Below are 21,935 nucleotides of genomic sequence, written 5' to 3'. Positions count from 1 at the left end.
GTGTGTCCTACTGGTGCTGCGTTGCCCAGTGCCAGGACTTGGTGAGGCTCTCAAATGAGGTAGGTGGATTCAGAGTGGGGCTGCTGTGCCCAAAATCTAGTTGTCTGGTAAAAATACTTTGGTAGCTGGCACAGTTGCCACTCTTATAGCCTGGGAGGAAAGAACCCTCCTATGTCAATGGGAGGGATTTGAACCAGCCATGCTCCTACAGTTCAGGGTTGGGCCTTAACCCACACGCCAGAGCTCTCATTTAGTGTCAATGCTCAATCGTTCCTGTTGAAGCTGTTGCACTTAGTAGCCGTCGTTAACCATGTGTTGGGCCAGAGAGACTCCACAAGCAGGTCACACTCTAGGCCAGTGGTCAGCATGTTCAAATAGGCTAGTTAAGTCTTGCGTTTCAGTCCTGGTGTTCGGTTCCAGGCATATGTGATGCTTCCCCATTAGACCTTGGTGCCAGAACTCTGGCAGGACTGTCAAGCTTAGGAGGCGTTGCAGAGCTTTTTCTGCCTGGCACAAAATAGAGCCCCCATTAGAGCTTTTGGCAGCAGCCAGCCCTGCTCCTCCACCAAACAGCTCCAGGGATGGGACACTTGCCCTGGCTGGGGAACGCCCACCTGCACACCCCTAATTTGGAGCCGGGCTTCACTCTGGGCCCCCACACCCACACTGCAAAGCCTACCCACGAGCCTATAGGGGCAGCCACATTCCTTGCGAAGCAGTGCCACTTTGTGTGTAAATAATTAAATATGCCTGAGGCAACAGAAAGCAGTTTTGCTCCTCCTACACTACCCACAGGGTGGGCTAGGGCCTCCCCCAGGGTGCAGCAACTGCTTCTGGTCCACTGCATAATGGACCATGCACTCGGCTAGGTGCTTGCCTTGCCTGTGAGATTGATCTGGCCACTTCAGGTCCCGCCCCGTGTTTCGTTGTGTGTCCTGATTGTGCCAAGTTGCTCTGGGTTGAAGCCCTAGTGAGGCTCTCACCGTAAGGCGTGTGTTCAGAGTGTGTCTGCCCTGCACAAAATACAGCTGCAGGTTAGCGTTTTTTGTGGCTCACAGCTCAGTCCCTCCTCCACTCAGGTTCAGGTCCCTCCTTAAATGTCCACATGTAGGAGTGTGCAGTGCTGCCTGCAGCCTGCTGTGTGGTGCCCAGGGCCGGCAGGACTCTCACGCTAGGTGTGTATGTGTGTGCACAGAGCTTTTCTGCCTGGTGAAAAGAGAGCTGGATATTAGACTTCTTGCAGCCAGGTCCCTCACCTGAGCTGTGGGAAGCCTACGTTTATATTCCTGCTTTGGACCAGGGACTTGAAGCCAGGTCCTCCACCTTTGTGAATCTTGTGCAAGGTCACCCAGCAGGCCAGCGGCAGAAAGAGGAAGCGAGCCTCAGGCCACAGTTGTGAGAGGGGGCAGTGCTGAATTTGGCCCCACTGAGAACAGCAGATATTACTTAGGAAGAGGCGGGTATGCCACCCTGGCTTTTGGGGCTGGGTGAGGAGTAGGGATCACCTTTCCGCAAATTACTTTCTTTCCCAACAAAGACCTGCTGAGCCCGGTTCATAGGCCAGCAGCAGCAATGAGGGCAAAGACCCTGGAGTGACTCAGTTCCACTCTGCCAAGGGACCAGAATTTCCACCCACATTTACATCCACGTAAAAAGCTTTAATATGAAGATTGTTTCACACTGACACCTCCTCTGGGGCTCACACAGGCTAGGGCTAGTGCATTGCGTGTACTAGGGCTGCCAGTCTGCCTTGCCATTTCCCTACGTCCCTGCCACCCCCCTACATCTCCACAACCCCCCTATGTCTCTACACCCTCCCTACCCACCCCCTCCCTAGCTAGAGTGACCAGACAGCAAGTGTGAAAAATCGGGACGGGGGTGGGAGGTAATAGGAGCCTATATAAGAAAAAGACCCAAAAATCAGGACTGTCCCTATAAAATCAGGACATTTGGTCACCCTATCCCTAGCAGAGGTTCTTCATGGCTCCGTTGCCCTCTTCACCTATGCCAAACCCCTCCATTCTCCCTCTCATACCAGAGGCTCTGTGCTTCCCCATCAACCTCCCAGCCAAGCCCGGGGCTGTGTGCGCCCCTACACCCCTTTTCTCCCATACCAGGGTTCCCTCCCTTGCCCGGGATTATGTGGGACCCCATTCCCCCTCCTCCCTATACCAGGGTCCTGCATTCTCTCCCTCCTTGCCAGGGTCTCCGTGCCCGCCCCCCTTTCCTCGCTGTTATTCCACACTGACTTCTCTTCAGCTGCTGCGTCTTCTAGGCCATGTGGCTCATGAGTCCGAAAGGAGACCAGTCCCCGCTCTCTCAACCCCCAAGAAAGACTTTTAAAGAAATCAGGCTGAGAAGCAGCTGGATTAATTGCCCACGGTGTGATGATGTAAAAACCAAGAGAAACACAAGCCCCTGTGCCCAAAGGAATTAAACACTGGGTAACACCTTCCCCCCCAGACACCCCTCCTCATCATTCGCTTTCATTTTTCAGACCCAGCTTGTGTTCCAGTCACACACACACAAGCAGAAACAAGTGAAAATTAGTAAACTGCAGCAATTCCCCCCACTGCCACTAGAGGGCAGAGGGCCATAACGTTTGGCTTGCACACTCAGCCCTGGGTTTCAAACTGGGGGGCACACCCCGGTGTGGGCAGAGCGTGAGGACCGATTCCGTTTATTAACAACCTCTCGGTGAGCAGCAACATGAATTTCCGAAGGGGGCCACAGCACAAGATGTTTGGGTTCCTCAGCTCCACCGCATCAGGCATCTGCTGCAGGGGACGGAAGCTCCCCAGATGGGGCCATCGCATCCGGATGCTGGGCAGGCCAGTGACATTTGGAGCAGATCCCTCTGAGATTCGTCAGCACAAGGGCAGCCTCAGAAACCCACTGCCACCCAAGGGGGCAGCAGGACACAAATTTCTCAGCCGTCGACCTGCGGTGAGCCTGCAGCCAGAGACTTGATAGGAGGGTGACAGGTGGGGAGAAAAGGAAAATGAGGTAGGCAGGCCAGAGGTGGGAATAGCTAGGAGACAGACAGACTGCAGACAGGACTTCGCCATGATGTCACCTGTGCTGACCCACAAGTCTCTCTGTCCCGGATCACGTCGATCTTTACCAGCCAATGTCAGCTACGGAGCTCAGGGAGCCAAAGATCGTGGGGTTGATCCCGGTGCTGACGACCAATCTAGGCAAGGGGTGGAAGGGCACAGTGAGGAGAGTGCTGAAAGTAAGACAAGCGAAGCCACAGCAGGAAAGAAAAAGCATCGGGAAGGACGAAAGTGAAGGAGAATGGGGTGGGGGTGGGGGTGGGGGGGCCGGCAGGGAGGAAGAGAAGCTGCGTCCCTCGCCCCGACTGTGATCTGTTCCCCAAAGCAGAAGAGCCCAGATCTCTGCTCCAAAACATCCTCTTTATTGTGCCAAGAGGGGAAAAACAAAAACAAAAACCCCACCGTTGTAAACAAGTATGTGAAATATACAGGTTAAGTTACTAGGTGTCTTATTAACAAAATAAAGCTCTATCTATATTTACAGTCATAAAAAAAACAGCTGGTCGCCTGGGCACATCTGGGGCAGATTTACAAATCGAGGGGTGATTCCTACTTCCAACGCATTCCTGCCTGTACAGTCCCCTTCCTCCCATCCCTTCCCCCCTAGCCCCACTAACCTGGACCCCAGGGGCTTGTCAAGGACACCACAGGAGGGACAGGGGTAATAAATAACAGAGAAAGGAACCCTTACAGGAGCGGAGCCCTGCCATGGAAAAGCCAGCACCGGCTGGGTGGGTGCTGAAGGGGCTATAGGGGGTAGGGCTGACCAGGAGCCTTTGAGGGTATCCTGAGGTTCAGTCTACACGCGCACACACGTCCCCTCAGTTCCCAACAGTTCATTTTTGCCCCTAAGCTGGGGACCACTATTCACTCTGTCTCGCATACACACGCACCAATTTCTGACACAGCAACCCGTGCTGCGCCTACCTCAGGGTGCTGGGACCCCGTATCAATACAGAGCGTTACTAGACAGAGCTCTAGAGAAGCCTTCTTCCTCCCAGCATTGCCGACCTGTGCAGTGTTTTAGGAAAGAGACACCTGGCTCAGCCTGGGAATCCCCCCTGCCTGGAAGTTGTTGCACTGACACAGGAGCAAGCAAAACAAACCACATGAGATTAGAGGTTGCGAGGAACCACGACCAAGCCAGGAAAGGGGCCCAGGCCCCTGGCCGCAAGGGGAGTGCTGCATATAGGTGACAGTGGTTGAAATAAGGACAGCAGCAGGTGAGAAAAGAAGAAAGAGGGCCAGATCCTCAGCTGGTGTAACTCAGCAGAAGTCCATTGGCTTCAGGACTGGGATGCCGATTTAGGCCAGCTGAGGCTCTGGCGCACAGTTCTTAAACTAGATGCAGGATTGAGCCAACAAGTCAGGTCAGCCAGTTGTTGCCATGCCTACCCCGGAGATTCAGGGACTCACCCCGTTTAACCCAGGCCTGCCTGGGTCAGTGGTTGCTCCATCAGGCAACCAGTTACACTGAAGCGACCTTGGGCAGCTCTTCTCCACCGGCCGCGTGTTCCCGCTCAAGCCCCCAGGATGCGCCAGTGTCCGGAGGTTTGTATGCAAAGCAAAACCCCGCTCCAGTAACACGATCTGGACAACCTGAGGGGGAATCTTTGCACAGCAGCACTAAGGCCAGATCAGGGAGAGGGTGGAGAACGTAAGCACCTGCAGAGGACCACCTCCCCTCGACGCTGTCCCCAGCACAGGCCGAGGGACGCCCAGCAGCTCTCGCTGTTAGCAGCCACCTGAGCTGCTGGGGGGCTTCACTCCCACTGCAGCCTGAGCCATGCTAGGGAAAGAAATCTGCAGGCGAGAATGGACCTCTCCTTCCTGCAAGCCAGGACTAGCTCCCTGCCTGGGGGCTTCTGGCTTGTTCTGGATGCGGTTTCAGCTCCTGCCACCAGGGAGAGCCAAAGTCCCACGCTGGGACCTGGTTTCCAGCCCTGAGGCCTAGCCTGTACCATGCACACTCCACCCAGGAGGATTTGCTTGGGGAGGTGAAGGGAGCACAGCTGGCACATTCGGTTGCGACAGTGGCTGGCAAAGTCTGTTGGCTCAAATGGATTTGCAAAGCCGCAGGGGAATCCCAACCCAAGGGTCCCCGTCTGGTACAGGCACCGGTAGCCAATGCCGTGCCGCTGGGCCAGGCCGGGGCTCCGTGCCCGTCCCATGCCAGGAGCTGAGCCCTCTGCAGCAGAATGCCCCACCGCGCCGCCGCAAGGAAACGGGCAGCAGCTTTATTTACAAACTTGGCCAGAGCTGTCAGGGGGATAAAAGGCTCCTCGGAGACCTTGGCTCTTACTCATGCTAGTCAAGAGCTAAAAATGGCTCCATGGGAATTTACTGGCAGGGTTCGGCGAGCAAGGGGGGGGCATGAGAGAAAGAAAGCCCCGAGCGAAGGAGGGGGGGAGGGCGAGGGCGGGATGGGCTGGCACACGGACTGAATGAGGAACAAGTGTTCCACTCAGACATTCGCTTCGGAGAAATGAAAAGGCCCCAGAGAGCCTGGCTGAATGGTGGCGACTGTGTGGCTGCTGCTGCAGCTGGCAGGGCCCCGGACAGGTGAGGATTCTCCTCAGCTGGCTGCACAACAGGGCCGGGATGGGGGGGTGGGGAAAGACAAGGGACAAAGGTCTGCCCAGCCGCTGGGCTCTTTCCTTATTTAACCCCCGCAGAGCCGGGGCTGCCCAGAGGCAAATGCATTGGTAATACTGGGGTGGGGGGTGGGTTACGTTTTCCAGCCCTTTTCCCCCCATCCCCACATGTCCTGTTAGCTCAACAGCAGGAGAGTCTCGGCAGGCGTTTCCCATATGGGCTGTTTGTAGCTCACAGGGGACCCTCCACCAAACTGCTCCACGCGGGCCTGGATCTGCAGCCCTAGAGAGAGGGCTCCCATGAAGCGGGTTTGTTCCCTAGCCAGCAGGGAGCCAGCAGGAGGTGGCACCCATCCCCACCGCAGTGGGGGACTCCTGGTGGACCTTGGTGGCTAAGGATAAGAGGGAGTGGGGGGAAGCCCACCCCTACCTGCATGTCCTCTGTGCGGTGATTTCTCCCCCACCTTTCCCCACAGGCCTGGCTCTCCGTGCTCAACACGGCTCCACCGAGGGGAGTTGGGCTCCTCCACAACCAACTAACCATGCAGCACCTCTCCCACAAGCCAATCTTGAACCCCCCTGTCGCTCATGCTGGCGAGAGGAGTGCACGGGAGGGAGCCAGTAACCCATGCCACTGCAACCTCCGGAGGGAGAAAGCTGGATTCCACAGGGGGCAGCTTCCGGATCCGCAGAACAGTAGCTCCCCACTCTCCCCACGTTCACAGCCCCACCATCCGAGATCTGCATCCGCTTCCCCTTTAGCTGGCTTTCACTCAGCCTTGGGATTGCTCTGCCCCCATGCTGAGGGGCCAGGCACCTCCCACCTCTGTGCCACAAGGAAATATCCAGACGTCAGCTGGGTGGCCAGGACCCACTTATGCCAAGCAGCATCCCCGTTGCTGCTTGAGTAGATGCATTGCACAGCGGAGCCGGCACCTCTTCCTTCTGGGCGTGCGAATGAGACAGGGGCTGCCCCCATGCCGTGTGCGTTGGCACGCACACTTCCCATGGTCTCCTGCACACCACTATACCCATCCAGCACAGCCCTGCATGCCAGGCCATTCGGGGGGCCAGGGCGGCCCTGCTGCAAAGAGCTCTGCATGCAGAGGGGTTCGCCAGCGACCCCCTGAGTCTAGTCACTTCCTAGATCAGGGAGCCGTGCTGTGATGGCAGTTCTCCCCAAGCCCCCATTCCCACCTCCTCCCCATTCAGTCAGGTCTTCAGTTCCAGCCCCACGCAGGGGAACGCAGCAAAATCTGCTGCTGCTCCCCACTTCACACACGTGTGCCCCACCCTGCCCCCGCAGTCTGCTCAGTCCGTGAGCACCACCAGCTCCCCGTCGCTCTTGTCCTCGCCCTCGGAGTCCTCGTCCTCGCTGTACCGGTACATCTCGCCATCCGCCACCGAGTGCCCGTCCTCCCCGCCGTCACCCTCTTGCGACTTGAGGCTGCGCGTGTTGACGATGACGGGCATGTTGGGGTCCATGCTGCGGGGCAGGTAGTGCTCCACCAGCGGTGGAGCCAGCTGCATGCCCACCGGCCTCTGGTACAGGACGTCCGATGAAGAGGCTTGCATCTGACTGCTCTGGGGCCTGCAAAGCAGGAGATCACAGTCACTGTCCCTGGGCATTAGAGCTGGTTGGGAAATGGACTCCCACCCTCCCTTGGAAAATTCCGATGAAAATTAAAACAATTAGGCTTGTTGAAATTTTCACCAGAAGATTAGAGTTTTCAGTGGAAAAACCCAAAACAGAAATACTTCGGCCAAACACAGAAATATTTCAATTAGGAAAGGCTGCCATGGTGTCTCATGGGAGTTGTAGTTCTGGTGTCTCATGACCCCATTTTCTTCTATAGGTTGGGCTCCCTGTTTGGGCAACATCTGCCATGATGCACCCTGGTCTCTCCTCATGGTGAGGGAGGCAATTGCCTCATGGGAGATGTAGTCCGGCTGAGGAGCCCAGCTCATAGGGGAAACTGAACTACATCTCCCATGAGGCACCACAGTGGCATTTTTGAACCACAATATGTCAGTTTTCAAGTGTTCTGTTTTTTGACAAAAAATCCAAAATTTTTCTCAGAAAGCAGAAACTTTTCGTAAAAAATGTCATGTAATTGAAAACTCTTATTTTCCATTAAAAACAGCTTTAAGGGGAAATTACTGACCAGCCTTACTGGGAATTCTCTCTTCCTTTTGGTCTTTCTGGCCTCCAGTCCCTTTGAATAACCGCCTTTCTCTCAGCTACCGTATATACTGATAGATACAGTGCAATGAACTGGCTAGCATGTCTGTGCCCCACTACCCTCTACTGGATAGGCTCAGCTGTGTGTCATAGAACCCGTAACTGCTAACAGCTAATGAAGAGTCTCCTTTCCAATCAGTGGTGCTTCTAGGGCATGAGGATGTGGGGTTCCATCCTCACACTACACCCAAAATAAGTTCTTAGTGGCCAAGGTATGTAATACAATGACTACTGGGAGATCCCAAGGATCCCCATGCCCTGGACATATACTGACACTGCTAATCATGTGCTGATGATCTAACCCCCACTGTGATTTCAACAGGATGCAGTATTGCTCTTCACTTCCTGTCCTAAACTTCTGCTATGCTCTGTATTCTACCCCAGTGTTCATTGCAATTCAGCAGCTGGCAGCTACAGACAAAGGCACTTTTTCGGGGGGGAGGGGCGGAAAAGCAGGCATACAGGGACCAAAAGAGATGGGAGCCTCACGCTATCAAGTAGCCCTGCCTGGTGTCTTGCCGTCTGTTCCTCATCAGCGCCTTGTACTCGCCCACGCGCAGCCGCTTCCCCTCCACGATGCAGGTGCGCTTTGGCCGCGGCTTGTATTTGTAGTCGGGATACTTCTCCAGGTGCTGCCGGCTCAGCCGCGCCTGCTCCTCATAATAGGGCTGCTTCTCTTGGTTCGTCATCGATTTCCACCGGGACCCTAGGAAGAGAGAACACAAGGCAGAGAGAGTCACAGAGCTGTTATGTTTGCCTTTTGAAACTCCCCACCATCTGTGGCCATCACTAGGGACAAAACCCAGGCCCTCCAATGCCATAGCATGGGCCTCTAACATTTGACCTGGAAGAATAACCACGTTAGCTAGTAGGGGTAGTAGGCTGTTATCCACTCAAGTGACATGCCACTTCATGCAGCACAGATTTTGCAGCACAGTGTGTTACACCTTTAAAGCCCTCTCTCCTGAAGCCGCACAGGCCAGGTGGAGGGAGGAAGGCAATAGATAAGGACTCTCACAATCTTCCCCAAACTCCCAGAGCGTCCACAGGAGCAGCAGGGATATTTCTTCTCTCCACCTCTGGGCTTAAGCAACAACAAAGTGCCTCACAGGATAAGCGATACTCCAGGAGTGCTCTCAATGCTTCACAAACATTAATGAACCTCTCAATCCTCTTCAAAGGTAGGTCCATATCCCCCATTTTACAGATGGGGAAACTGAGGCACAGAGCTTTGGGGGAAAGTGATTTGCCCAAGGCTGCACAGTGAGTCTGTGTCAGAGCTTGGAAAAGAATCCAGGAGCCACAGTGCTTTAGCCTGCCACAGTATCAGTCCTTTCCTTCAAAACACCATGGCTAATGGTCCAAGCAGCAGTCTGGGAGCAAGGCAGCCCAGGGTTCTATTCCCAAATCCCTCTAGAGCCTTTAGACAAGTCATAATTTTCCACTGCCTCAGTTTCTGCATCTGTAAAATGGAGAGAATACTTTGCACACAGCACTTCCCATCTGTGAGGTACCTCGCACACTGCTGGCTCTGTAAAATTAGCAGTCTATAATAAAGCATCTCCGCTTTCCTGGGAAGTTCCGAGTTTAGATAACCAACTAAATTAAATAAATAAACCCTTCTTTGGAGAAGGCTGCCATTAGGGATAAGGCACTGGATGGAGACTCAGGAGATGGGGGTTCAATTCCTGGCTCTGCAACAGCCTCCACCTGTGACCTTGGGCACATCACTTAGGTCTTGTCTATGTGGGAAAGTTTTGCTTCTTATACCAGTATACTGTGGTTATACCAGTCTAACTCCCAAGCGGACACTTATTCCGGTATAAGAGTGGGTTTTTCCATTTAGCTTAAACCCATTCCTAACTAGCTTGAGTTAAACCAAAATAAGAGAATCCACACAGGACTTTGCACCAGTGTAACTGAATCCATTTAAATTAAACTGACGCAATTTTCTTATGTAGACAAGGCCTCAGTCAGGGTCTCTAGGAGTTACTGTGCTAACAATCCAATAGACGTTATGGAGGCAGGGGAAGAAAATGTCATTTGCCTACAACAACATCTGAAAACAAGAGGAGCCACCCAACTCAAGTGACTTGTGCAGGTCATTGTCCTTGACTGGCAGGAGCTGAGAGGTATGCCAAGCCTCAACGGGACAATGCAGTCACAGGGGACACAGGATATCAAGGGCACAGAGGAATGCACGGCTATTCCACGGAGCCTGCTCTCATTTAAATGTGATTATCCAGGCCATTGTTAACAGCCAGTCCACCTGTCGTGAAAGAGAACGCCTCCCCCCGCCCTTCCCCGCCGCTGACCTTTCCGCGTCACCTCTCCGTCCTGCGCTTTTGATTCTTTTTCCTCACAAAAGGTATGGCAAGCAGGTGCTGCAGCTAAAATAGACAGTCCTGCCATGTGACTCAAATTCCCCGGGCTTGCTGACCTTTATTGTCATCCCTGCCAAGGTCCAGAGCAGGCGGGGAAAAGAGGGGAGTGGTGCACAGAATGCAGGCCGGACAGAAAAGGAAGGTCACGCTCAACCAGCAAGTCTGGGGACGGAGCAGGAGGAGAGAAAATCCTCACTTTTGTCAGGGGAACGGGGCCTGCTCCCCAGAAAATTGGATCAGGCCTCAGGGTAAAAGTGGGTCAGTTCAGCAAGACCCACTTGAGCAAGACGGACCCCTGCTCAGAGCTAGACAAAGTCAAACCTTACATCTGATGCCTCTTCTTTCTCCCTCCCCTTTGTCCCAGATGCTTTCATGTCCATCATGCCACGGATGCTATGACTACACCGACATGCACAGCTGGCCTGCACAGGAGCTTAGATCTCACCTGCCGCACCGCGACCAAGTCTGAAGAACAAGGTCAGCGTAGGGGTTCCACGCTCCCGGCAAAGTACAGTCTCAGACTTGTCCTTTTGCTCCTGCCCCAGGAGCCCAGGGTACCGCCTTCAATCACAGGAAGCAAGCAGGCCTTTTACACTCCACCCAGCTCTCCCTATTCCCACAACTGCCAGGGATTGGGGGAGCGGGAAACTCTCCCTTCCAGTACAGCCATATGAACCTCACACTGTCCTGGAAGACTACTGTGTGTCCGGTCTAACCAATCCACAACTGCAAGGCAGTGAAAAACAGCTGACAGCTAAGCCACTCACAGGAGACAGAACCCAGGTTCTATGGCTCCACAATCCCAGTCTGTCCCACTCGGTGGATGGAGCAACACACCCGCCAGCTGGAAAACACTCAAACCATCTCTGCCTCTGCTCTTACATTTCATGTCAAAAAGCAGCAGTAGGGTTCAAAAAGGATGGGTCCAGATCTCTGTTGCCTGTAGAGTCATTTACACAAGTGCACACTGGGGGCTTTCCAATCCAAGTCCTTTGTACTGGTGCAAATGATGGTACAAGGCATAGGGCAAGGGAGAATCCAGCATAGATCAGATATGCAGGAGAACAAGTGTTTTGGGAGTAGCCCCTAGCTGTGCAAACAGCATAGCACTGACGGTCTGTCACTCCGTATATTAGGGTAAAACGCCTGCAAATGCATGTCACGTTTGTTCAGATTACCAACCAATTGCATGGAATGTTTTACCCAAAGCTCTCAAAGCACTTCAACCTGACAACACCCCTGTGCAGTAGGGAAATATTATACCAATGGGAAACTGAGGCACGGGGGTGTTAACAGACTTGCCCCAGGTCATACAGCAGTTCAGAGCCTGAGCTGGAATAGAACCTAGGAGTCACGACTCCCACTCCTCTGTTCTAGCCAACAGGGCAACACTCCCATAGAAGTATCTTATGCATAGATCGCCAGGACCAGCCATGCATCTGGAAGATACACATGGACAACCAAAGCTTGTGCAAGTACCAGCTCCATGCCTTTGGTTACAAAGATACCCACCACTAGTCTTTTCCACCTCTGCTAAATGTTCAGAAATGAATACAGGCTGCCAAAACAAGAGCCTCACCAGTTATTTAAAGCTACATAATTACATTAGCAGCCAGCACACCACAACGTGGCCGTTCCTGACACCCCCCAAACGCTGTGGGTTGCCATAAGTAACAGATCAGGTCCTAACATAGTGATTCTTCAGAGGGAGAAGCTTTGTTCATTGCAGAGCTGCTAAAAGGTGCAAGAGACCAAATTAAAAGCACGCACTGAGGGTAACCCACAAACCCCTGCATTGTGCTAATGCACACTGGTTACTAGCAGTCTGGATGGACTCCTCACAGACCACACCAGAGGCTTTAAATAGCAAGCCTACCGAAGCTAGGACAGAGCAATTCAGCATGAGACCACGGCGCAGGGAGCATGGTGAGGTGAGTTGGAGGCCTTTGCAGAATGCTATAGTCCAGGGGGGTTGATACACGGAGCAGAAGAAAGGGTATGAGGGTCTGACAGACAGTCATGTGATATAAAATCTATATGAAATATTTACACCCAACACTTAAAATTGTAAAACAAGACACAGTGACAGGAAAAGCTCAGGATTGAACCCGAATGAAGAGAGAGTCATTGCAATATTCTAGAAAGGTAAGATCTTATTGCTGTCACCTCTTGGTTGGTGACGGGCTCTGGGAGTCAGGACTCCTGGGTTCTGTTCCCAGCTCTGGGAGGAGAGTGTGGTTCAGAGCAGGGCACTGAGCGTCAGGACTCCTGGGTTCTATTTCCCAGCTCTGACAGTGTTATGACCTTGGGGAGATCACTTAGGGGCTGACTGCTCTGAGATCCCTCTAACTTCAGCGGTATCAGACAGCAGCACCCAGCCGCTCTGTGGAACACGGTAAGGCTTAATGCATTGTAAAGCGCTTTCAGATGTTGCAATGAAAGGAGCTATAACTGCAAAATATGATTTTAATTAAAGCTGAAGCACACAGTGCCAGGTGTAAGCAGGCCTGCCCTTCACCTCTGGATTTGCTGGGGAGGGTCACATCATGCTTATGCCACAAGTGCGATGAATTTGGTGGTATCAGACTACGCTCTCATGGACATTTCCCACATGCACATCACAAGAATTGTCCCTGTTTGTCTCAGTCCAGGGGACATTCTGCAGCTTCACAGCAGGGGAATGACTGGCTAGGGTTCAGGTGCATTGGCAGGGAGCAGGTGTCTGGCTGGCCTGGAAGGAGATGCACTGGCAGAGCGGTTGGGGGACTCAGGACTGGACTAGAAGGGTTGGAGCAGATCGGGAGTTAGGTACATGGGCAGAGCTGGGTGGGGGAAGTTTGCTTGTGCTATTAGCCCATCACTTTCATGAGCCCCAAGCCATAGACCACCAGGGAAGAAGCTTCCTTTTACAGCTGCATTTGCATGGCCAGTTCTCTGACCCCTGGCCTCCCATCTGACTAGAGCCAGGATTTGATCTGGGTTCTGGTTTCTAGCCTGCGACACAGAGGTTCATCTGAAAGAAGAGTGGGGGAAGGAGGGAACCAGGGTGGATAAAATGCCTTTTGAGGAAAAAAACCTATCTAAAGATCATTTTAATTAAGATACATTATAGCTCAAAGATATCGCATCATGGAATAGAGATCATAAATTCTATTTCTATAGTATGAGACAATATATTCATGTAATGTTTAAGAAAAGTTTTGTAAATGAGTTCCAATAGGTCATGGATTAGATATGGAGCTCCAGGGGCTTCTGTATAGATTATTTAGGTTAATCTTTCTATCTACCCCATGGGACTCAGTGCTCAGTTTAGAAGATACCATCAGAGATGCTTAGTTTTGCAGTTCTTAAATTGTGGATTTGTGTTTCCAGAGATAACATGTGTGTTAACAGCAAAAATGTTTTAAATAAATAAATAAATACACACACAGAGGTGAGAAATAACAGACCTCAACCCTACTGTCCCTCTGCAAATTTGTGTACACAGAGTCAATCCCGCACCTCTCTCTAAAAGTGCAAAATTTCAAAAAGTTCAATGAATATAAGATTGTTGGGGGCGGAATAGATCTGGACAAGGAGAAGAAGTCTGGAGAGAAATGTGAGAAGGGAGGGACAGGCAGTAGAAACAAAAGTGAAATTGTTTGAGCAGCATATTCCAGAAGTCTTGAGGTCTTTCTGAGTGTAGCCTTCATTGATTTGAGATCTACCATAGCATTCTCTCACCAGGGCCGCCTGGGGCGGGGGGGAGAGAGGGGAGGCAAGTGGGGCAATTTTCCCCAGGCCCCACAGGGGCCCCCACGAACCCTGACCCGGCAGCGGTCTGGGTCTTCGGCGGCATTTCAGCAGCGGGAGGCCCTTCAGTGCTGCCGAAGACGCAGAGTGACTGAAGGGCCCCCCGCCGCCAAAATGCCCTGCGAGCCCTGGCCTGGCGGCGCTCCGGGTCTTCGGCGGCATTTCAGCGGCGGGGGGCCCTTCAGTGCTGCTGAAGACGCGGAGCGACTGAAGGGCCCCCCGCCTCCAAAATGCCGCCGAAGACCCGGACTGCCGCCGGGTGAGTACAAGCACCGCAGCTCCCCCGCTTTGCCCCAGGCCCCCTGAATCCTCTGGGTGGCCCTGTCTCTCACTAGAAAGGAAAACCTATAATGGCAGCAGGCCGTAAAAGAGACCCAGTTTGGGAATAGGAACCATTCAAGAAATATGTTTGCTGATGATGTTTTAAAGAAAGTCACACCAGTAAACTGGTGGAAGTCATTTAAGCACTTGGATTCAGAAACCGTTGAAGTGATAATCTCACTTTTAACAGCAGTAGCTTCATCTGCCAGTGTAGAAAGAATATTTTCTTCTTTTGGACTAATTCATTTCAAATTGAGAAACTGTTTGGGACCTGAAAAAGCAGGAAAGCTTCTTTTTCTTTTCCAGATTATGAACAAACAGGAAAATGAAGGTGAAGATGACTGAGTTAGCTGTAGAAGCCAATATTTTAAGATTCTCATGTTGACCTGGCTGACACAGTAGATTTAATTTTTTTTTAAATATTTCATTTAACTATTTTAGTTAAAAACAATTTTAACAAAAACAAACCTGATTTTAAAAAACTTGAATGTTTAATTAAATTCAAAAATTCATATGCTTGTTTTATTAAAATATTATATGTTTGCTGTTGAAGAAAAGAATCCAAAATACACAACGTTGTTGTTTTAGTTAAATAAAACAATTTAAATGTCTGTCTGGTGATATTCCCCTCCCAGGGCCACTCAGAGGATTCCGGGGGCCTGGGTTCTTCGGCAGCGGGGGGCCCTTCCATTCCGGGACCCGCCGCCGAAGTGCCCCGAAGACCCACGGGGGGCCCCCGCCGCGGGTCTTCGGGGCACTTTGGCGGTGGGTCCCAGAACGGAAGGGCCCCCCGCCGCCGAATTACCGCCGAAGACCGAGCTGAACTTCGGCAGCGGGTCCCGCTCCGTCTTCGGCAGTAATTCGCCGGCGGGGGGTCCTTCCGCCCCGGAGCGGAAGGACCCCCCGCCGGCGAAGACTGGGAGCGAAAGAAGCTCCTGGGCCCGGCCCCGAAAGAGTTTTCCGGCCCCCCCGGAGCGAGTGAAGGACCCCACTCCAGGGGCCCCGAAAAACTCTCATGGGGGCCCCTGTGGGGCCCGGGGCAAATTGCCCCTCTTGCCCCCCCCTCTGGGCGGCCCTGTCCCCTCCTAATACAGCATGGCAAGAAAATCCTCCAAATATTAATGATTAACCTGTTGAATTGGAGATAGTTCACCTCACAATGACTTCATAAATATCTGCTTCAATTACCTTTGGTAAATGAAATAACCAAACAATCATTCATTTTCTGATATAGCTGTAAAACTAATCTGAAAAGTTTTCAAAATAAATGACGTTAAAAATGTATAGTGTGTACCTTCTAAAAATGAAACCTACATCTATCTCTGAGTTGTGAAGAATATGTATTAGGGTTATAACAACCAACAAGAATGCACTTTTATGTAGAAATCCATGATTAAATCGAATCTTCCTGACTAGAAATCATGATTTAAATCAAATCCACGGCCTGGAGGGAACATTCGAGCTGCGGAGCTGAGATTACAATCCATCAACGAACCGGGCTGGGGGAAAGCCCAGTTGGTATGAGAAACATCCTGGGCTATCCTTCACCGTGGATCATTGTCAAAGTGAGCTAGACCCTAGCTGGCCAACACCTGCCATTCTGATTCCAGCTCGGACACAGGGAAATAAGCCTGCCACTTGCCATCATGTCCCACCACTGACCTCTCCGCCAGGGAAGCTTTCTCCTCTGCAGCATTAGCTCATTCCCACAGCTCTAATGCTTCCCCACGAGTCAAATCACACCAGATACCCGTGCAGCTCACTGGTGTCTTATCTCCCTCGCACCCCAGCTGAGACATGCTTAGATAAGCTCAGAAAAGATTAGATAAGGATGGCCAGATAATCTTCAAAAGACAAGGCCATCTCCTCACTACCAACCCTCTTTCCATAGCCAGGAACCTGGGCTCTGAACCTCAGAGCTCACACGCTAAGCACATTTAGGCCTGGTTGATGGTTGGCATCAAGGGAAAGCACCAAGTGCTGCAGAAAATGGTGCAGCATGTGATGCTCTCCAACCCCTCTTCCCCGAAACAAGGCACAGCCCCATGACCCAGTGTGGCATCAAGGGGCACTGTGCTGCTGGAGAGGCCGACTTTGGGGAGAGACACACAAAAGCGCAGTCCTAGCCACTTGTGGCCAGTGAAGTGATATTCAGCACCAGCCTTTCCTTCCTCCTCTTGGTGCAGAATGGTTTGTTTTTATGGCCCTGCTGCTTTGCCGGTCAGCGCATCCATGTACCAGTTTGGAGGATCCAGACTCTTGCAACAAGCTGTCCCCGGAGAGAGGAGGGTGTTGCTTCTGTCATTTCATCTTAGATCAGAGCGGCTGCATGAGTCAGCAAAACAGCTTGGCAGATTCCATATCATCGGGAATAGCACAGCAGGGCAAGCCCACCCCACCCTCGCGTGCTTGCGGGACACTCACCCAGGATCTTGCTGATACTGGAGTTGTGCATATCTGGGAAGGCCTGCAAAATCTTCCGCCTCTCGTCCTTGGCCCACACCATGAAAGCATTCATGGGCCGCTTTATGTGGTTGTTGTTCCTGGACTCGGGGAAGTGTCGTGAGCCTGTTAGGGGCACAGCAAGGAAGAGCCAGTTAAAAGACAGGGAAAGGGAGGACCAAACACAAGATACAAAACGGTGACCAAGGTGATAAGAGTCTCCCCTGCAAGGGGGTTTTCCACATAAGAATAAGGGGGACTTGATGGCGTAGGGATATGCTGCACTAGATTCTCACCATAGAAACTGAGGCTCAAATCCTTGGGAGCCTCCATTTTTAGCAACCCAACTGGACAAATCCTGGGCTTGGTTTTCAAAGGCACAAGGAACCGGTTGCTTCCAGGTTGTGGGTTCTCAGGCCCTCTGAAAAAATAAATCTCCTGTCTCTAGGAGCCTGATTTTTCAGGGGTGCTGAGCACTTGCAGCTCCCCTTAGCTTTCCCTGGAGTTGCAGATGCTCAACACTTCTGAAAAGCAGGTCCTGGGTGTCTCCTGTCAGGCACTCAGAAGCTGGGGCATGCAAAGCTAACGGACACTTTGGGAAAGTCTGGCCTAAGGGAACTGGCTGGGTCTCAGCTCAGTCCCTAGTCGATGTGTAGCCCCTTTACCTTTAGGAAAGGCTTAGCATCGACACCGAGGGACCTCAGCTGCACTGGGGGAGGGGGCCCAGACTAAAAAGAGCAAAGGGGAGCTGCCTGTCCGGACGGAGGTACCGCTGCAGAGGTGGAGATGAGAACAGCGTGAACAGCCCGTCTGTACTATGTACGTCTCGTACCAGGACTTTTAGTCCATCACTTGCACTAGTCAAACTCAGTCCACGCACAGGCACTCAGCCACCCCATCTGTGGGGCCAGAGACCCTCAAACGCCGGCTTCCCAAGCTGTGGCCCATACCTCAGGCCACTTTCCCTCCCGCTGGCTCTTTTGGACCAATCAAGAGCCAGGATTTGGCTGTACCTGGCCAACTGAGGAGAAGAGCAGGGACTGGCTCCTGTCTATCATAAGCCCATCAGCAGCAGCTCCCGCACCGATGGGCATAGGGGCCATGCTGGCCGCGTTAGGGTGCAGCTATGCTCCTTTGATTCTCTGTTGGCGTAGAGATCCCGTGGTGCAGACCACCCCCAGAATCAAGGAGCCATAACCCGTTCCCTGATGGACCCTGCCTCAATCTAGCTTTTTCCTCACAGACTTTATGCCACCCTTGTGGATGACACCAAGCTCCACCCACCTCCAGGACATCATTGTCTCCATAGTAACTAACAGGCTTTGACCAAAAGGATCACAAATAGACTTTTTTTTTTTAAAAAAGAAGATGAAACCAAGCAAAATAAGGTGGAATTAAGTGAACTACCCAATGGTGCAAGATGCCACATTTCTACTGCCCCTTCTGAGCCCTCTGGGGGATGGCCCAGCCACAAGTGGTTAGTGTGGCCTTCCCTAGTTGCCTGCGTCCTCTCCTCATAGCTTCCCACACCCTGGAGCATCACATGTTCACTCTGTATCGACAGTGCCATTTAAATACAGAAAGTGCTAATTTAGCTATAACACTGAGCGTTCCCATCAGCTGGGGAGAACAGCAGAGCAGGGCTGCAGGAAGTCAACTGAGTGACCACAAATGAAATTCCCACCCATCTCAAAGAAGCACTTCCCTTATATTAAGTCTTTGCTATTCTCTTCTGGCGGTTTATTTCAAGTCATGTAGTGCAACCCAAAGAGAGACACGGGGCTAGGTAGCCAGGTCAAGAAAGAAGAAGGGGAGGGGGAAGACTGGAAAAGGAAAAAATAAGAACAGAAGAAAAGAGAAGAAGGAAAAGTGATGCATTTTCTCCCATTCAGCCCAGCCCCAGGGAATCCCCACTGCAATGGGTGCCCAAAGTGCTTAGCACCTCTCAGGATCAGGCCCAGAGTTGACTTTGGAGAAAGCCTCACACAGAGAATGTGTCCTTACCATCCATATCGCAGGTTAACATGGACTCGTCCAGTCTGTGCATGCACGTCTCCTCCATCCGCTCCTTCGTGGGCGAGGAATCCAAGCCCATTTGGTCCTGCAAGCCCGCAGAGAGCAGAAGTTATGGCCAGTTACCAACACAAGTCAGGTCACTGGTGGCAGAGTGACCGGCAATGAACCATCCCCCGCGGGCTTCCAGCACTTCCTCGTCTCATGGGCAGGCAATCTAGCTAGCAGCTCTTGGCTGGGTAACTGTCAGGCAAGGACTTCAGCCATGCGCACAACACAGGGACGAGTTTCCTGGGTTCTAGTGTGTGGTAGACAGTCCCTGAGATCCACTCCCTGGGTCTCCAGTATACACCACACTCAGCACATCATCTACCTGGGGAGGATGCAATCCACTCCCAACCCCCAGTGCCCTTATGGAAAAGGGACCTATACAGTATAGAAGAGAGACAACCAATAGCACTCTGCAGAAACGCCTTGGAACCTCAATAGGGTTTCATAAGGGATGAGGTCCTTTCTCCATAGGGTGTTTCTCAACCAACCTACAGAATGCCACAGCCCGGAGGCAATTCTCCATTCAATTCTATAAGATGGTCTGAAGGAACCTATAGAAAAAGGATTTTCTATTACATTCTATAGGGCTCTTCCCCTAAGGCCCCCCCTTTATATCCATTCACACCCTCCCCCTGATAATCCTTGGTCTCTGCGCTCTCTGGCTCCTCTCACATCTCCCCATTCGATCAGGGACCAGCCCCTCGGCACTCCCAGTCCCAATGTCGCTCACCTTCCGGTAGGGATTATTGAGAGAGCTCTCCGTCGCCCCGCTGTGGCAGTGCAGGAGCTGCCGTGCATCCTGGAGCGCTTTAGTGATGGCGTCCCCCTCTCCCAGAAATCCTGAGGATAAACCATCCAGTGCAGAATACGTCACAGCCAGCACCTTGTCCTTGTATAGGCCCCATACTTGCAAGAAAGAAGGGGTTACTCCCAGCCGTAGGAGCCATGCATCTAGCTAAGAGACATCTAGAACCTCTAGTTTCTTATTGCCGACACATTCCCTATTAGCATCGAGCAAGGGAAGCAGAGGGTTCAAATCAGAAAGCTTGGTCTCCCACTATTCCATCCGCACCACCCAGGAGTCCAGCTACTCCACCCAGGGAGCCCTCCAGCCTTCCCCTCACAGCAATGTTTCTTCCCGGTAGGTGGTTTTCTTCTTCCCCTGGGTGGGGAGCACATTTCTTCTTCCAACCTGGATCTCTCTTTGGGTGGGTGGGGTTTGAGAAGGCTGCCTAGGGACCCTTCCATCTCCCAGCACCAGCACAGACTCTCGGTTTCTCCCAAAGAGAGTCACCCATCTTGCTTTCCCCAGAACCGTCCTGAACATCAGAGCAGGCAAGTCCCTGAACAATGGACCAGCTCCCATGAATTAGGGAGAGATTCTCCATCTCCCTCCTCCCCACGGGGAGAGAACTGCCAGGATCATGTTTCCTCTCTAAGCGACACACCCGAACGACAAAGCAGGCTGGGGATGAAGGGACGCCCAGCAGAGAGCACGTCTGAGGGTACCTACCCAGAGGCAGACTGGGAGGGCTGGACTGAAGGTCTCTCGTGACCCCGTGGTTAGGAGTGAGGGATCGGCAGCTGCTCATCTTCAGGCTGGGTGAGCTGGAGGCACTGGAGAGCTCAGAGCTTTTGGGTTTGGCCGTTAGGTTCAGTGGCTGTGAAGACTCCTGGTGGGGAGGAAAGACACGGAGAAGGGAAGAGTGAGGCACATCCCTGGGTTACGCTGGGTCCCCAGGAGGACGGCAGATTCGGGACGGTACCTGCATCTGGAGGTGGCCTGAGCCGGCGGGTCTCTTCAGCGTCGGAGGGGGAGGGCTGTGCAGCAGCTGCATGGGGTATTCCACTGCAGAGAGGACAGCGAGAGGGAAGTTGGCGAATGAGGTCACAACAGGTGCTTCGCACGCAGCCTGCTGCCAGAAGCAAAGGGCAGGTGGGATCTACTTAGGCCTTGTCTGTGCCTGGAACCGGCCCTGATTTCCAGCCCAGCACAGTGGCACTGCACGAGAGATGTGCACCGGGGGAGTTAACCCCTGCCAGAAACCAGCCTGCCACGGTCGCACCTAGAGGTCCCAACTGACCTAGAGAGGGGAAGGGAAGCGGCGGGGCGAGTTCCACACTCTGCATGCCACCACCCCGCCAGAGTGGCACCACAGAGCGCCGGCAGCAAGGTGGCTGGACCAGCTAATCCAGCAGCCATTCTGCACTCAGCTGTCGGCTCACACAGAACCAGGGACTCTGCAGCCAGATTCAATGACAACAGGAAAGCCGGCTCACACCGCCTGGGCTTTCAGGAGCGGTTTCACTCCCACTCAGATGGCCAGCCAGAGATGGGCCAAGGTGACCTCAGTCAGATCATCAGACACCTGACAGGGAAAGCGATTTGCCTCCCCACTGCTGGCCAAGAAAGGTCAGTTTCTCCCCTCTCCTCCCCAATCTCAGCTTTTTAGACAACTTTCCTCGGCTCTCCCTGAGCTTCCAAACCCTGAGATCGCAGCCCGAGGAACAGCAGGAAAGGGAGAATGCCCGGATTATGTAGAGGGTATTTCTGAGGGGAGTCCACGCTCCCACCCACACCTCTCCCCGTTTCTGCTCACCGCTGACCCTTTCCCTGCAATACTGTACCCCTCTGCCTCCCTTACCTGGTTTGCAAGGGATGGGCTGGATGGGAAGCGCAAGCTGGGAGTCTGGGGTCACGGGGAGAGGCTGGTGGCTGGGAGGAAAGGCTGGAATCATGACATAGGGCATATTGACCTGCTGGAGAGAGAGACACCAAATCACCTTTGCAGAACAGAGCGGCTAGGCTGCGGGGGGCTAATCCCCACTCACAATGGTAAAGGAGTTTCCTGTGCAGGCAAGAGCCAAGGTTGTGCGGTGAAGAGGAAGGGGGGGTGTTAGCCCTTCGAAGGGGGACCAGAGTATGGACTGCGCAAGGGGCCGGGTGGGAAAGCTCCCCCTTACCTGGATCTGTTGCTGCAGCAGGTTAATCTTGTGCTGCTGCTGAATGAGCTGCTGCTGCTGCTTGGCAATCTGTCAG

General features: G+C 52.8%; 1 protein-coding gene across 2 annotated transcripts in view; it reads right to left on the bottom strand.

The window, feature by feature from the left end:
• Positions 1-3,397: 3,397 nt before the first annotated feature.
• SOX13 (SRY-box transcription factor 13) overlaps positions 3,398-21,935 on the bottom strand; it is a 60,074-nt gene continuing 41,536 nt past the window's right edge. The window contains exons 10-18 of one of the 2 annotated variants that reach the window (XM_045016443.1): positions 21,860-21,928; positions 21,541-21,655; positions 20,662-20,744; positions 20,409-20,568; positions 19,626-19,735; positions 18,836-18,932; positions 16,814-16,957; positions 8,382-8,598; positions 3,398-7,241 (exon numbers count right to left, since the gene is read on the bottom strand). In XM_045016443.1, coding sequence (XP_044872378.1) covers positions 6,962-7,241; positions 8,382-8,598; positions 16,814-16,957; positions 18,836-18,932; positions 19,626-19,735; positions 20,409-20,568; positions 20,662-20,744; positions 21,541-21,655; positions 21,860-21,928 — 1,275 coding nt within the window. In that variant the 3' untranslated portion in view covers positions 3,398-6,961. The remainder of the gene's footprint in view (positions 7,242-8,381; positions 8,599-16,813; positions 16,958-18,835; positions 18,933-19,625; positions 19,736-20,408; positions 20,569-20,661; positions 20,745-21,540; positions 21,656-21,859; positions 21,929-21,935) is intronic. The other variant, XM_045016444.1, reaches the window with a different exon arrangement.

This window comes from Mauremys mutica, chromosome 4, assembly GCF_020497125.1.
Source record: "Mauremys mutica isolate MM-2020 ecotype Southern chromosome 4, ASM2049712v1, whole genome shotgun sequence".
NCBI lineage: Eukaryota > Metazoa > Chordata > Testudines > Geoemydidae > Mauremys > Mauremys mutica.
Note: the sequence above shows the minus strand (reverse complement) of the source record. Positions and strands in the feature narration are given on the sequence as shown.